At 40.4% G+C, this 17207-nt stretch overlaps 1 protein-coding gene and 1 pseudogene across 3 annotated transcripts; both read right to left on the bottom strand.

The window, feature by feature from the left end:
• Positions 1–1463: 1463 nt before the first annotated feature.
• LOC130139298 (cysteine-rich receptor-like protein kinase 15) lies at positions 1464–4775 on the bottom strand. 3 transcript variants are annotated; one of them, XM_056316003.1, is made up of 7 exons: positions 3811–4775; positions 3598–3693; positions 3308–3516; positions 2994–3204; positions 2663–2900; positions 2379–2529; positions 1464–2021 (listed from the first exon to the last, which is right to left on the bottom strand). In XM_056316003.1, the coding sequence occupies exons 1-7, from the start codon at positions 4586–4588 to the stop codon at positions 1716–1718; spliced, it is 1989 nt and encodes a 662-aa protein (XP_056171978.1). In that variant the 5' UTR covers positions 4589–4775; the 3' UTR covers positions 1464–1715. The 3 variants fall into 3 exon arrangements, with proteins under 3 accessions (XP_056171978.1, XP_056171979.1, XP_056171980.1); XM_056316004.1 differs by having other exon boundaries at positions 3598–3690; positions 3811–4773; XM_056316005.1 differs by lacking the exon at positions 1464–2021 and adding an exon at positions 2091–2176.
• Positions 4776–11805: 7030 nt separating this feature from the next.
• Positions 11806–16677, bottom strand: LOC130139352 (cysteine-rich receptor-like protein kinase 15; annotated as a pseudogene).
• Between the last annotated feature and the right edge of the window lie 530 nt (positions 16678–17207).

Here is a 17207-nt window from a genome sequence, read left to right as displayed (position 1 = left end):
AATGTACCAGTTTTGGGTTTTTGGTAGTCAAAAAATTAATTTGGGATAAATTTATCACATATGTACCAGTTTTGGGTTTTTTGTAGTCAAAAAAGTAATTTGGGGTAAGTTTGTCACATTTGTATCAATTTGAGGTTTTTCGTAGTATTGACCCTTTATTTCTTTTATTCATTTTTATTTCAGCCTTCCCCTCCAACGTCAAAGAACATTATCCAAACTCATCTTATTACATGTTAAAATCAAATTAGTTAGAAAAACTTCGGATTATACAGAAACCCGTCATCGTTCTTTGGCTTTACGTGATTCCACAAGGTCTGGGTTTGGCGAAGCCGGCAATTGAAGCGAACGAAAAGGCGATCTTTCTTTGAAATGGTATTTTAGTGTAGATGCTTTTTCAGAGATGATGGACTGGAATTTAAGACTTTTTAACTCGCTTGACTTCGTTCCACTCGAAGGAGAGTCATATGAAATGTTCAGAAACTTCGTGTGCATCCGACCCTTGTTTTTTGTCATATTCTTTACTTCTGTCCACTTGGAGGGGTCATTCCATTTGAATTTGACTCTTCGGCATGAGTTATAACCTGCACGACAATAATATTTTTGTTCAAGCGTGACGGGTCAAGTCCATGGATAGGAGTGCCTCAATGTTCAACTTGGAAATATGTATCGTCCACGGTCAGGACACGGGCCCGGACGGGCTGCGGGGCACGCTAGCCCCTCGAAGTTCGACCCAAGTTGCTGTGTGCAATAACAGCGAAAAAGTGGCAGCCGGTATTAAAATACAGCAAAGTGAAGCGTTGTGCGCGACTCTTTTGTCAACTCTGGTTTAATTACTTGGGATTCACGTGATTTATGATTGTTTCGCACGATGTCTTTCGTGGAGTTTGGTTGTATATATTATTGCTTTATAAAGTATATGTTAAATATGTCTTGAATTTTATGTACTCGGTCCAGTTTATTACCCGACCCGACATATTTTTTGTGCGATTTAAAAGTGGAGAAAAAATTGAGATTTAGTTCGTAGCCCCCGAAGAAATTTTTTGGGGAGCCCTATTTGTACTGCAGCTAGGTTTTTTTTTCTTGATTAAGAAAGATTTTCGTTTTGGGAGAGATTATGAGCCGTGAGGTTTTGTTAAGTAGTTTTTTCGACTTCTGAAAACTGTACTCTCTTTCATTATAGTGGAATCTTGTTTTGCCTCACCCGTGGACGTAGATTACCTTGTGATCGAACCACGTAAATTCTTGTGTTTTGTATTTGTTTTTCCGCGGTTGTTTTCAACAGTATATAACGGCCTCCTCTTCATGTGGAATTTGAGCGGTCGCATTATTAAACTGGTTGATGCGCAAGTCTGGTTGTCCCTCATCAATATATTAGTAATGGAAATAGCACAATATCAAGTAACAGCATACAGACCGAAAAAAAGAAAGTAACAGCATCAAATCCACCATTCACAACCAAACAATGAGGAAGAACATGGATTCATATTAGGAGCTTTTATTTCCGGCTCAAGAGCCATGAAAATCAACGAGGAAGGTTGGAAAATGATAACGTCCTCGACGTGTCGATGTCTCTCGAGCCGAGATGGTCATCTCACATAATTAAACAGCTTATGGTTGAGAATCGGTTGTTTAGCGAATAACTAGTGTACAAGTTACCATGTCCAAGCAGTATACTTGTACAAGGAACCGTGTTTATCTCCTAGGGTAGACTTTTCTCACCGAGGTGCCACAGTGGAAACCGTCAAGCGATTAACGGAACAATCACTGTCTTCAACACCTCCATTGGACCAATGAGTGAATCCGCTGACCGAGAAGGCGGGTTTAAAAGGTTGATGGAGAATTACAGCATCCATTTTGAGCATCACATTGACAGCCGACATGGTCGGCCGGTCGAACGCGTCTTCTTGAACGCACAAAAGTCCGACATGGACACATTTCATGAATTCTTCAGGACAACACTCGTTGTGGAGCAATGGATCCATCAACTCCATTGCTCTTCCTTCATTCCATAACTGCCATGCCTGCAATAAAGTTATGTCATCCCATCATTTCTAATGCTAAACGCCAACCAGGAATTACGAAAGAAAAAGGATGCAACGGACCAACATGTTGCGCAATGCAACTAGTAATATTCATCAATATGCACAAAAACAGCAACCGATGCCATGACCGAGGTCTGAGAGAACAAACATAAGCCAAAATTAGAGATTTACAAGTCTAATGCCATAGCACATTTGTTGTATTTTACTGTCTGATCTTCCAAATTTTCTGTCATTGTGACCTCAAAACATTTCTCATATAAGATTCTTTTCGAATTTATTAAGTCTTAATTACGTGAATGGTGTGAAAGCCGGAGGTGTAATCGAGTTATAACTTACATAGGCTAGCAGACTCGAGGCACGTCTTGACTGCCAAAAGCCGGCATTTCTCTCCCCTGTTATTATCTCAAGCAGGAGAACTCCAAAGCTGTAGACATCCGATTTTATGGAATATAACCCCTCCATTGCATACTCCGGCGCCATGTAACCACTAGGTAGAGAATAAAATGTCAGCTTGTGGCAAAATGAAGCAACATAGAGTCCAAGCTAAAAGTGCCGAGATTTATATCACTTCAAGGAACTCTCGAACATCATTTAAGTCCTGTGAAGGAAACTGTACTTACTAGGTTCCAACTAGTGTAGCAGTATTTGCTTCATTTTCTGTTCCTGCAAAGATCCTTGCCAGTCCAAAGTCCGAGATTTTTGGGTTCATGTCGCAATCCAATAACACATTGCTTGCTTTGAGGTCTCTGTAGATGATTCTTTGACGAGAATCCTCATGAAGATATAGCAGACCTCGAGCGACGCCGATGATTATGTTCAGACGTCTGCTCCAACTCAGCTCGATCCTTCTCTGCGCGTCTATACCAAAAAAAGAAGTTACCAAATGTCAGATAAATATGATATTTGGCATGTTTTTTTTTTTTTTACGAGACCTTTAGGACTGGTGTATACCGAAGAGAAAGACATCAAGACTTCTATTTGGCATATACTCATAGACAAGCAACTTCTCCTCTCGTTCTGCACAAAATCCAAGAAGCCGGACCAGATTTTTATGTTGAAGTTTCATTATGAGCAGGACTTCGTTTCTGAATTCTTCGGAACCCTTCTCTGACCAGCTCTCTAGCCTCTTCACCGCAACTTCTCTCCCATCCCATAAAATACCCTTTCAATAAAAAACAAGAAACTACTTAACAAAATCCAGAAAAGCAAGAGTATCTATTTAAAATTCGGCAACCAACACTTTTTTTTTATTGAACTATTGCCACCTTGTAAACTGGACCGAATCCACCTTGTCCTAGTTTTAGTGTATCTGAGAAGTTGTCAGTAGCCGCAAGTATGCATCTCATATCAAAATATGGATGATCTTGAATTTCAGTCAGAGTATTTCCTGGGATGTATCGCAATGGAAGAATACCATGAGCAGAATCACCAGTAACCAGAGGTTGATCCTGTTTATCTGCGAGGTCTTTCTTCCCTGGAATCAAACATGATGAGTCTCAAATATATTGGAATTTGGGGAGGGCACATAAATCACCATTAGGATAAAGATTGTTACTTTTGATGACGATGAAGAAAATCCAGGAGCACAAACTGATTGCCGCCAAGCAGAGCAATGAAATTGTGAGAACTTTGATCAGCCACTTTTTCCCTGCTTTTGACAAGAAATAGTTGCAGCCTCTTCACAGATTCAATCAGTTCTAATATTAACAACTACAGACTTCGTGAGGAGAAGAACAATTACAGGTAAAATTTTTTGGCATAACCTTACCAGACTTCTTCACCGGCTCGTTTGTTCCATAGAAATCATATAACTCATATCGCAAGTAGCAACTCGGACTTAGAACTCTTGCTCCGAGCGAAAAATAGCAGCAATCTTTCACATGTCTTGTTGCTTCTTGGAGGCACTTGCGACAATCATCTGCTGTTAAGTTCTGAGTGCACTGAACAAGAGCATATAAAGTCTGGTTCGTGCCCAATTCAAATTCCTTTTCCTTAGTAGCATAGTAAGTCCCTGGAGACTCAAGAACTGCTTTCCGGGCAAGAAAACTTAAAGTTTCATCCACCACTGACCCGAACTTGCCAGGGTCGGATATATTTTTCGGATTGAACTGATGTTTGTATATTTCAAACAGACGGCCGAAAAATTTTTGGTCGGATATACGCAACTGGCAAGAATCCTCCCAAACGACGGCTTCCATCTTGTTTGGACAAAGCTCCAGGATGTCTTCTGATCCCTTGACTATGCAACTTCGGCATGTTGAATTGGGGACATAGTTGAGGCACATGTATTGACCATAAACTTTATTTGGGGAGTTCCCGGACGAGTCCTCGAAGAACTTGGAGGAAGAAGCGTTCTTTATCATCCAAGAAGTGAGCTCCTGGAGGTTGCCCCGATATGCACTGTTTGTGGCATTTGAACTGTTGTCGGGGCAGTGCTTTTCGGGGATATCAGCCAGAACCGGGTTGTGAAATCCATGAAGAAGACAATGAAAAAAGAGCTGTAGGATGGTTCTTGAGACCACCTGAGAACGAAACAAGGTGATCATTTCTTTAGTGCACTCCAATTCTGAGTAATCACCTCTCCACGGAGTCACTGATGCAAGCCATCAGCAGGATTCCGGAAGAAAGCACATCCTTCACGCTTCATTATTTATTTGGTATCTGAGACTGACATTTGTAAGAAATGAAACAAACCCACCCCACAAAATAGTGGTTACGAAACGGATTTGTGTAGAGATTAGGTGCACAAGTACAGATTCGATACCCTCCCCACAAAGTACAGCAAATCGGGTCAACGCAAGTATTTTACAATGAAGCCTGATAGAAGACCAAGACTTCCATTCTAATCGTGAGCGGGATTGGAACGGAAATGCATCTAAGCATCCTATTGGTCGAGTGACTTTGACTCTGACCAATGAAATGGGTCTACTGAAATCAGCATATCCAACCCTTTCCTAAATGACGTGGTTTCCGTGTCCATGTATGTTAAAAGTAGCAACCACAGGAATTAGAGAGATGGGCTCCAAAACAGTTTGCATGGGATTGATGCTAGACTTTGGTTCTCATGTGTGACCCTTTATTTCATGATCTGGTGGTTAATTGGGATTAGAAAATCGCCACATGGAAAGACTCGAGAAAACAAAAGTAGGGGTATAAATAAGGATTAGTACCACGAAAAATTTCAAACTGGTACACCTGTGACATATTCACCCCAAACTAATTTTTTGACCATCACAAACCTCAAACTAGTACATCCGTGATAAATTTATCCTCCGTTAATTCCTGTTAAATTTTATCGTCAAATTGCTGAGTTAAATGACGTGTCATAGTTGGCAAGTGTATCAATTTGGGGTTTTCCCCTCCGTTTGCCACAAATGTATGAAGTTGTGATTTTTCGTGATATAAATCCAATTTAACGGAAACCGACGAAGGGTAAATTTATCACAAATGTATCAATTTTGGGTTCTTGGTGGTTAAAACATTAGTTCGAGGTAAATTTGTTATAGGTATACCAGTTTTGGGTTTTTTATGGTCAAAAAATTAGTTTTGAGTAAATCTGTCATATATGTATCCGTTTAGGGTTTTCCATAGTTTTAAACCCTATCAATGAAGGATAGTTTTAGGAATTCAAAGTCAAGTCGCATATGTAAATTATTAGGAAGTAGCCCGCCAAGGAAATTTCCTTCTATACTGTCAATATCAGACCTGTCTTCATCTCTTTTAGTCTACTAATAGAACGTTCTGTCAAGGACAAACTGCATTAGTTGGGGGAATTTTCAATGGCAACTCAATCCAAGGAACTAGTTGAGCTAATTGGCGAAAGTGATGTAATTCAGACATGGCAATCCGGACCTAGCGATTTGAGAAGCAAGATGTCTCGAATTTGAATCCAGTTTGGCATAACCTCTTGATGCCAAGTCGAGAATCCCGTAAGTTGGGACCGTTGATGACATGGCAATTTGTGATCTTGCTCGTTTATCTTTATCTTATGATTAATCAAATCAGGCAGAAAAAGGCTATAAAAAAAAGAACAAAAAAAAGAGGATTTAATTGCAAATTGACCATTGGTAAGGGAACAGATTTTTCCCTCCTGCACTTATCTCCATAAGTCCGATGCTGTATTAGCCATTACTAATATCCAAAACTTGGAAAGAACTGGAGTTCTATTCGAGAAAAGCCAAATTGCATTGACACTGCTTCAGTTCAAGAAAATATATGGAGCTTCTGGTTTACAGAATTTGCATTGATCCACCTATGGATACATGGGTCTCCACAATTTGTGCAATTTCTTTATACCCAACAAGTCGGCGTTCTCCATGTGCAATAATATCGATTGTTTATACAGCGATTTTCATGAGCGGAGTAATTCTTCCAAAACATGACAAGTTCCTCTAACCAGCGTAGAATTTTACAACCGTGGGCTAATGAAACCTTACTCAACTAATCTACGTGCTGGTTCACCTAGGCAAGATACTAGAAACAATCATCTAATTGACAGAAATATTAGTTGCTGATGATTAATCGAGTTCTTGAACGACTCTACCGACTGAAAAATCTGGCTTTTTCGGTTCCGGAAGAGTTCCTGTTTGACCTCCCAAAAGCGTCACTACTTCCGACATTGTCGATCTATCTCCAGGATCTTCCTGGACACACAAGAGACCGATGTGAATGCACCTGACTATTTCAGCTGTTGAGCCTGATTCTGCTAGAGAAGGAACCGCGTGTTCCAACTCTCTTCCTTCAGTCCATAGAGTCCGCGCCTGCAAGATTAAATTCATTTTGGTGTAAAATAAATGATTGGCAGACACCGAGTATTTTCAGCTCAAAACACGATTAAAAGGCAAGCTTTGATTCTTGTAAAATGAATGTAATAAACTGGTTGGTTTGTCGAATGCATAGTTGAACTGTGACCCAATCGCTTCAGAAAGATGTCTTGCTTACACAGGTCTAGCTTCGTTGTCTTTTAACCCTTCGACAATCCCTCTCACTCGTCATACTTGCCTCACTCATGTGCCCCAACCGCATATACCATAACTAAGTCAAGTTTGAGTTTGACTCACCTGATAAATTGAAGCAAATCCTGTCATGGTTTTTCCTAGTAAATGATAGAGAAAACTCACCTTATTTCCCTTCATCATTGTCACGGCACACTAACAAATCTTCAGCACTACACTTTTTATAGTACTTATATTCGATGCCATTGAGTGTCCCTAGAAAAATAAGGTTCTTAAGCTCAAGTATATGCCTCATGTCTCTCATGTGCGCTCTACCCCATCATGCATCCGAGCCTGAATTGTTATTATCTCCACAACTTTGCAGGCTGCATTTTTCATCATCAGAAGACTACCGCCATTTTGAGTCTGATAAGTAATGAATAAGTTCTAATGAGGCGTCATATGATAAGAACACCCAAAATCTAGCACCTGTTTGTCTCCTAACGAGCTAGTAATCACACACAAGACAGTTTTCGCCTCACTAGTGCTCCCCTCGGCAACATTCACCACATTGCTTGTGTCATTTTGCCTACCACCTCCATTTAGCAGCTTTGTACAATCTCTCCTTGTACTCCTCTTCTCATGATTCAAAGCACTTCACGCGACCTTGTACTTTCTATGCCGCGACTTCAGCCTAGTTTTACCTCGGGTACTGGACCCCGATGTTCATCTCTACCTTGAATCACTAGTCCATGTTCTACATCCTATGCTTGTTTATGATCTCGCAACTTCTTCAGCCACTCTTATAGAGCAAGGTGGATTTTACCTCTTCTGAGGTTATCACAATATGACCTTATAATAGCGAATTATAAAGTGCTCCCATGACTTTAGTAGAAATGCCAACGACATCATGCCCTGTCTTTCATCAATTAGGGCTTCGTCAATATTCTTCAAATCCTTATGAGTTTGTTAAACTTATCTAAGTAGACACAGATGGAAGTACCTTTAGCAAATCAAAATTGAAAACATCATTTTCAACATGTATAGATGATAATTTAAACCCTTTGTTACATAAAGGGCCTAAAGTTTTACCCACAAAGCTACTACATTCTTCTTCTCAATTGCTTGTACTAACACATCACCCAATTGATTCAACAAGACTATACTCTTCCATTGCTCCATCAACTCTACCTTATAGCCTCTTTCATCATTTCTAACAATTCATCTTAATCATCCAACACCTTTGCTAAACTTTGGGCTGTTAATTGCACACGCATCTTAATGCCCCACAACCCAAAGTTGTTCTTGCTGTTAAAGTTCTCAATTTCAATTTTCGCTTCAGAAATAATTACAACAACATTTCACTATGATTAGACAAGTAAAAGCCCCAAATTAAATCTAAAAATCCTTGTCTTAGCTTTGATGCCAATTGCAGTAAAAATAATGTAGAAGCTAACCGATCTTGTAATTTAAGTCAAACGTGAGAGAGCAAAATTACTAGAGAAATCAATAAGAAACAATAAGGACACTAGAGATTTCCATAGTTTGGTTCGAGTGTAAGTACCTACTTCATGGGGAAAGCTTGCTGCCAAGAAATCCACTATAAATTTGGAGAGTACAAAGTTTACAATCGCTCAAATGTTCATTTGTTCCCAGCCACTGACTACAATCAAAGAACACCTCCAAGTGTTATCTCACAATCTCTTACGAAGAACTCACACAGAAAACTCATAGACATTAAATCGTAACATGCTTCTTGTTTGTTCTAGTTTGTGTCCATCGAGCAGAATTCTATTACCTATATGAACATGATAATTGAATCCAACATAATAAAACTTCTTTCAGAAAATCTACTCAAACCAAAAAACCTACCCAAATTAGGAAATTTACTTGAATCGGGTTTCTTTTACAAACTCAAGACGTTTTTAACATGAACATTTAAAATATGAAATTCGACATATTTAAAAGGTACAAAACGTGAGAAAAATGATAGTTTAAATCATGAAATTTCTTACGGGAAGGTCAGAAGAGATGTTTACAAGTCAAGACAAACCAGTGTGAGATTATCCTTAAAGTAAAAAACATTGAGGTCCATTCCGTAACGTATTAAAGCGACAGGAGTTGGATTAGTAACGCCATCGATATTCAAGGGACTTGCGAATAAGATGGACGGTGAGGATGGAAGAAGCATTAGCCCTCGTCTGAGTTCATTGAAAAGTCAATTGCGTGAGTTGCGTTCTTCTTTGGTTTCAACGGGGAGACTGGAAGAAGAAGAAGAAAAGTCAAGATATGTATCACATCCCAGTGATGTAGTTGTAGAGAGAGAGAGAGAGAGAGAGAGAGAGAGAGAGAGAGGAGATGGGGATGAAAGTGATTTTGGTGACGCTTAGAGCCTTGAATTTTCCATCAAATTACGGCAACGGAGTAATTCTTTTGATAGATTAAATTTGATCCATACGAATTTATGCAACAAGGCCTAAGTAAGGATTGTACCCATCCGAAACGTTTTGCTCGAGTTTCTCTTTTTTATTTGGGGAAGAAAATGAAATTGATTTTTTTTCTAGGTCGTTGTGTAACATTTTAGCCTAATTCACTCGAGGTATTACCCACTTTAATCCATCATATTCCGACACCACGGTTTTGTCTCTAGGAGGCCACCCATGTTGATAGGGTCCCAATTAGACACATTTAACATTGGATTTCGGATGCTAAACCATGATTCAATCAAACTGTGCCTCATATGAGTTAATTCCAAATTCACACATTTCTATGACGAATTTTCATCCAATGCATAATCTAAAAGGTCTTTCTCATGAAGACTCTATGGCCTTGTTTAAAAAATGGTTATTCGACAAAAAGGAAAAGCAACAACGTCTGGATCTCCTTGAGATTGGAAACGACATTGTCAAAAAATCACAAGGAGTTCCTCTCCTTGTGAAAGGACATTCTGCTGATACTTAAGCTTAGTTATGGCTATCTACCATTCCCAATTGAAAATGTTTTTATGCCACATTCACATTCACTTTTTCCCATTGGATATGTAATCGCTGGCTCTCATATGCCTCGGTTATGGAAGGCTTCAGGACTCATTAGTTCAACAAGGGAAACTAGCGTCGGAAGATGATGTTGAGTATGTCAAAGAGTTGTGGAAGGGAACTTTGACCCTAGAGGTTGAGGAGTCTGAATCGATGTTTTAATTAAAGTGCACGTTATGGTCCATTCTCTTGCCACGATTGTGGTATGAAATGATTGCTCTATTATTGGCTTTGATAATGCAGAGATTTTATAAGGAATTCAGTGTGTTTTGTTCTCTAGCACTTCATTAGAGAGAATCTCAAATTCCGGTGGAGTCCCACTTTTTTTGAGAAAGCCAACTTCAAACTTGCTGCGTACAAGCTGGCCCGGACACCACGGTTACCAAAAAAAAAAAAAAAACACTTGCTGCGTGCAATTATATTTCACTTCAAAATTGATGACAGAGTTATTACTAGAGAGTTTGTTAGAACATGCATCTCCAAGTGTAACTAACTTAGTATTTGATTTGATATATGGTAGTTTAGAGGAGCTGCCAAGTTTCAACGTCAGTGCTCACACTGCTGGTGCCCGTGCTTTGTAGAAGACAGTCCATTATAGAACTTCTAAAACGCAAACCTAACTTTGCAGCTCGGGGCCAAGACTCTCTCTCTTGCCTCGTCGTGATCTCCTCTTGCCAGACCCATCCCTCGCCACCATCTCGGGCAATTAATCGGTCGTATCCTTCAGCAACTGGGTGAAGCTACTCAATTTCCTTGCTTGACATAGAAAATTGATTGGTTCGAGTAATGCAACATGCACTTGTCCGTGTCAAGTGATGGTATCCTTCTCATTAGGGCATGCGCGAGTTTTTCCTTGCTCACGTTAGCCACGCAATCGTCGGAAGTGGCGGCATGGACGTCACCACAGCAGAGGAATATCCCATAGGTGAGGTCAAGTGGGCTTTTGCCGGTGGTGACATTGACGAAGCTGTCGGCATCGGCGGCGGCGGCACAGGAGAGGGAAGAGACGAGGGTTTTGAGATTTGCGTCGTAGGTGGAGCTAGGTGCAGCTTCAGTAGTGTGAGTATAATGCTGAGAAATTTGAAGAAGAAGAAGAAGAAGACGAGAGAGAGGCAAATGATGAAGAAAGAATTCACGTTTTGATGATTGCATGGCGAAGAAGAGACGTTCAGAAGATATTTTATAGAGGGTAGTATCAGATAAAGAACTTTGTCCATGCATGGACCACAAGTCAACGCGCAAATCAACTATATAGACATGATGCAATTATTATTGCAGGAAGGGGGAAAATTAACAAGCCGGATAAAATCAATAGTATATTGAGATTTCGTGTGACTTTACAAGAATTTTATCATGCAAGCCATTTAGGTTGCTTGTGACTGGTTTAACCAGGAGATTATGTTGAGCAAAAATTAAATCTCGAGTGTCACAACCCGTCTCTCTCGACCTCTCAAAAGAAAAAAGAAAATACTTTTCGATTCATATTTTAAATATTTGCGCAAATTTTATAAAACTGCATAAAAAAAATTGCATATGAATGTAGTCCTTAACACCTATATATTATGAAAATTTGATATGCTTAAAATTAATTAAAAAAAACCTCAAAAATATGTGTTTGTCGTAATATTGGAAAAACAATAAAACATTTAAAAAGTAAAAGTGCCTTCAAATACAAAAGCTCACATTACGACCAAGCCTATACACATGAAGGTAGCTGTTCATCTAGTTACGACCATCATCATCATTCTTTCTGAGATCTCATGTATTCGATGAAAGAAGAGGTAGATGTACATGTACAGGAAATTCACAAAGACCGCATCTGTCATTTACATGGTTTTTTTACAACCTACGTATGCTCAGTTTACCTATTATCAGACAGCTAAGACAGATCATGAATTTTAATTTCTGCTTGAACCAGCAGTACATGTTACACCTTGAACCCGAGAGTCGTGTCAGTGTCGAATGTTTGGGTGTTGATAGCCACTATTCACCGTGGCGACATTGTAGAAGCAGTAAGATCGTTGGTACAAGAACTTTCTGGCATCAAAAGCATATCCAAGGGGATGTCTCGCCCGACTGAAAATGCAGGTTGTTTAGGCTGAGAGAGCATGGAAGGTCCACTTTCGAGAAGAACCACCACATCCGTCATGAGAGGCCGGTCCGCTGGATCTTCTTGCACGCATAAAAGCCCTATTTGAACGGTTCTGCGCACATCGGCTGGTGCAAACGATTTCAGCAGGAAAGGGTCCACAAATTCAAGCTCTTTCCCTTCGTTCCACAAAATCCATGCCTGCGCATAGTTTATGTGTGTCACCGAGATATTTCATCTAAGTGAATTCAAAACTCTTGCTCCATATATGCCCATAAACACAAGATTCAGATCTCCAATTGAGATGCAAGCATGCTAGGAGAAAGAGCGTTACATATTTTAGCAGCGATGATGCGCGCTTGGTGAGGTGGAAACCACTATTTTTCTTCCCACTGATGATTTCGAGCAGGATGACTCCAAAGCTGAACACATCAGACTTTGCAGAGAATTGTCCCTCCATTGCATATTCGGGGGCCATGTAACCGCTGTTTTGTGCACAGGCAAAAACAAGTTTCATGGAATTTCAGACAAGTGATTTTCTTTTGTGCACAGGCAAGAGCAAGTTTTAAGTGAATTTCAGACGAGTTTAATTTTTTAGAATACAAACCACAGTATGGATTAAAAAAAATTAACAAGAGGCGCTTTTCTAGTGTCCTTTTAATAAAAATGGGAAGGCAAGTGATATTTTACAAAGTTCTTCTGGTGCTATACTGATTTCCGAGCTAAATGAAAATGAGACATATAGACCCCAGTTAGGCAGACTGAAGATCCCACATGCCTCTTTTTGAAAATTGAATCTAGAAAACTATTCTCAAAATATTTTTAGTGATAAAAAATAGGGTTAATACCATGAAAAACCCTAAACTGGTACATTTGTGACAGATTTACCCCAAATTATTTTTTTGACCACAAAAAACCCCAAACTGGTACATCTGTGACAATTTTACCCCGAACTAATTTTTTAATTGTATTTTTGTTTTAGTTTTTCTTATCTTTTCTTTTTCCTTTCTTTTCTTTTTTTTTTCCTTCATATTCAAACTATGGCCGGCCAGGCCGACCTCGCCGGCAATTGGCCAGGTCGACCTTGCCCCACCCTTGGCGAGGGGTCGTCCTCGCCGTCGCTGCCGGCGAGGGGTCGTCCTCATCGTCGCTAGTGAGGTTCGACCTCGCCACTTCTGGGCGAGGTTGACCTCACCACGCCAGTTGCCGGTGAGGCCGAGCCTTGCTAGCGACGGCGAGCACGACCCTTCGCCAGCAAGTGGCGAGGTCGGCCTTGCCCACCCATGGCGACGGCGGGGCCGGCGAGGGGTCGTCCTCACCATCGCTGGTGAGGTTCGACCTCACCGCTTCTGGGCTTGGCTAACCTCGCTAGTTGCGGCGGGATCGATTCTCCCCAGCGACGGCGAGGACCACTCTTGCCAGCAACTGGCGAGGTCGAACCTCGCCAGGGGTGGGCAAGGCCGACCTCGCCAGTTGCCGGCGAGGTCGGCCTCGCCATCGGCCGGCGGGGCTGACCTCGCCGGCTCCCGCCTCTGGCTCGTCGTCGGACCGGCGACCAGCCCCCGCCTTTGGCGGTCGCCGAACCGGCGACCGGCCAGAGGTTGAAAATGAAGGAAAAAAAAAAGAAAAGATAAGAAGAACTAAAAAAAATCGAAAAAATAAAAAATAATATTAAAAAATTAGTTCGGGGTAAAATTGTCACAGGTGTACTAGTTTGGGGTTTTTGGTAGTCAAAAAAATAATTCGGGGTAAAATTGTCACAGATGTACCAGTTTGGGGTTTTTTGTGATCAAAAAAATAGTTTGAGGTAAATCTGTTACAAAAGTACCAGTATAGGGTTTTTCGTGGTATTAACTCTAAAAAACAAAGGAAAAGAAAACTCGACCGTAATGCAAACGACAATAACTGAATGGAGAAAGATCAGAAATTGCACAAGGCAGGGGAGGCATAACTTACAAAGTCCCGACAACTCCTCTGGTGTTTGCTACATTCTGCTTTTCTGAGAAAATCCTTGCCATGCCGAAATCCGATATCTTGGCAACCATGTCGATGTCCAGCAACACGTTGCTTGGCTTTAGATCTCTATGGATGATCTTCGGCACGGAATCCTCATGAAGATAAAGCAGTCCTCTGGCAATCCCATCAATTATGTTGTAGCGTGCTCTCCAATCAAGTTGTGATCGCTTCATTGGGTCTGAAAAACAGTAGCCGACTCAATTTTCATTGAATGTGTAAAGACAATAGGAGTGTGGTCCACTTGTGAGAGAAAACAGACTGTACGAGGACTAACCAGAGAGGAAGACATCGAGGCTTTTGTTGGCCATGTATTCATATATGAGTAGCTTCTCATGTCCATCTATGCCCCACCCCAAAAGCCTCACGAGATTTTTGTGTTTTAGTTTTGCAGTCAGCTTGATTTCGTTTTTAAACTCTTCTACACCCTGCCATGACTTCCTCGACAGCCTCTTTACTGCTATTTCGTTTCCATCTGGTAGAATTCCCTGGAACAACTTAAACAATAGTCATCAGTTTATGTTTTTCAGGGAAACTCTCCAACCAAATTGAATATGATCCAATCAAATGTTTAACCTTGTAAACAATGCCGAACCCGCCTTGTCCGAGCTTGTTTGTAAGGCAAAAGTTAACCGTGGCAGCCCTCAGAGTTGCCAAATTCATGACAAGCATATCATCAGAAAATTCTAGATCCCCTTTTGAAATAGATAGTTCAATGGGCTTCGCCAATTCCTGCAGCAATACATTCTCGTCTTTCTCTTCATCTGGGAAACCCAAAAAGAAAAAAAAAAGATCCGATTTGTTGTGATTAACAGTGTCCGAGATATCAGTTGGTGACTGAAACTAACTTGTTTAATATACCTCTGGTCGTTATCTTTTTCTGTCTTCGAAAGGCAACACAAACCCCAAGGGAAAGTAGCAATGCCACTGCCAGAATACCTAAGATCAACAAAATCATCCTTGCCTTCTCCAAACCTACAATGTCACCATCAAATAATGAACAAATGTTCAAAATCCAATTTCCAACTCCCGCAGAGAGAACTCAAGTAGTCAGCCAGGCAATTTTACTGGCTGCAAAAATAATAAAAACAGCTAGGATCGGCTCAAGAATCAAGATGTCCAACAAGACTGCTCATCAAGCCGACTAATAAAGAATAACCAAATGTTTTGGAATCCAATCAAGTCAATGAAATGCTTTATGACAGCTGGTCAATCATCAGGTCAATCCAATCCCTCTGTTTTCATAAGAAACTCTGTTGTAAAAGTTTTCTGCGTGGAAAAATATATATCTTGCATATTTTGTACTTAATCTACTATAAGTAGATGAATTCTGATACATCCTTTCTATGGATAAAACTCAATACGAGAACTTTCGTCTGAAAAGTTATTACTTAGATTGAATCACTTGGAAAAAAAGGATTTCCTCGTGCATAGCTGATTTTACTATCCTTACTTAGATGACCGAGCTTCAGTACCGCTCAGTCCTTGCGAACAGTTCTGTTTTTCCCCTAACAGTATACTCATGGTTAGTTGTAAACTTTTAACTAGACTTGGATACTATGATTTGTGCAATTCTTCCTCTGGCTGTTTCCATAGAACTCTCAAACCGGGAAGATTACAAAAACTTTTTATGGCAGTTTCCCAGGTCTCATTTCTAATTTCTACAGACATCAATACTCCGTGACCAACAACACAGTCTAAGCAAAGAATCCAAATTAATTACCTTTAGAATGCAGATTATAGAAGCGGTAAAGCTCGAACCTCACATTGCAATATCTGCTGACAACCATTCCACCTTGATGAGGAGAGCAACATGTTGTCAGATCCCCCAAGGCTGACCTCAAACAGGTATCACAATCATCCCCAGTGATTCCTTTTGTACACTGCACGAGGCCATAAACATGTTCTTGGCTCGAGAATTTCGAACTGCCCACCGCAAACCTCGATGAAGCGAATGTGGCCTCACTTTTAAGATCATTCATCAATTTTTTCAGGGCGGTGCTCTGCTCATCCGGATTCGATACGTTCTCCTGACTATTACTTTCTGGGTACTTTCCTAGGTAAGTCATCGCAGAGAAAAAATCATTATATGAATAAGATATTTGGCAATAATCATACCAAATATCAGCATCTGTCTTGTTGCACCGGCTCATTATCTCTTGGCTTGCAGTCCTGATGCAATCCCCACAAACACTCCTATCCACATCATGCCTGCAAAGTGCTTGACCAAATACTTGATCAGTGCCATCCCCAGCAGAATGGCTGCTGAAGCCTGTCTTAGCAGTGCTAGAAGCCAAAATGCGCAGAAGCTGTTCGAGGTTATTCCTGCCAAAAGTGTAATTGTCTTTTTCAGGTGGGCAAAGCACATGCAGAGGATTGTTTCCATTAATGGGTGTGACAAGAAACAAAATTGATGCCACGAATACGAAAAAGGTGACAAGATTCGAATCTCGTGCCATCTTTCAGGGTCGAAACTGTATTCTAGACCAGTGAAGAGGCACTAACTGGGAATGATTTCCATAAACGGTGAGGGAAGAAGTTTTCTCTAAAGTTGAAAGGTCCATGGCATGGATACAATTCAACACAGTGAAGGTGGGCGGAGAATCTTCAAGTCGGTCAAGAGTAGAATTATTATAAAATTGCAGCAAAAGAGAAATGTCATTTGTCTGCCTTTTCTTCCATGAAAGCCAAGAGAAACTTCACTGTAGCATCTTGAAGTTGACATGAGATGAAAGGCTTAGAAGACCCAAGAATATTTCATTTTCTAGAAATGGAATCAGACCAACAGGATAAAACCTTTTAGTTATGGTTTAATATGACGAAAAACCCCGTACAGGTATATCCGTGATAAATTTACCACAAACTAATTTTTTGACTACCAAAAACCCCAAATCGGTATGCCTGTGATAATTTTACACTTCGTTAGTTTCCGTTAAATTTTATGGTCAAATTTATGAATTTGATTACACGTGGCAGTTAACGGATGTACTGTTTAGGATTTTACTCTCCATTTGTCGCAAGTGTACGAGTTTGTGATTTTTCGTAGTATTAATTCAATTTAATGGATGATAAATTTGTCACAAATGTACCAGTT

The sequence above is a fragment of the Syzygium oleosum genome, unplaced genomic scaffold (assembly GCF_021117445.2).
Source record: "Syzygium oleosum isolate NSW1041296 unplaced genomic scaffold, Sole_v2.1 Sole_v2.11, whole genome shotgun sequence".
Lineage (NCBI taxonomy): Eukaryota > Viridiplantae > Streptophyta > Magnoliopsida > Myrtales > Myrtaceae > Syzygium > Syzygium oleosum.
Note: the sequence above shows the minus strand (reverse complement) of the source record. Positions and strands in the feature narration are given on the sequence as shown.

Excerpts from the sequence above, each read along its gene's own strand:
- LOC130139298 (XM_056316003.1), bottom strand. The coding sequence starts at position 4,588 with ATGATCACCTTGTTTCGTTCTCAGGTGGTCTCAAGAACCATCCTACAG. Across the intron at positions 3,205-3,307 it reads GATTCGGTCCAGTTTACAAG|GGTATTTTATGGGATGGGAG; the intron begins GTGGCAATAGTT and ends TTTTATTGAAAG. Across the intron at positions 2,530-2,662 it reads GCTACACTAGTTGGAACCTA|TGGTTACATGGCGCCGGAGT; the intron begins GTAAGTACAGTT and ends TTCTCTACCTAG.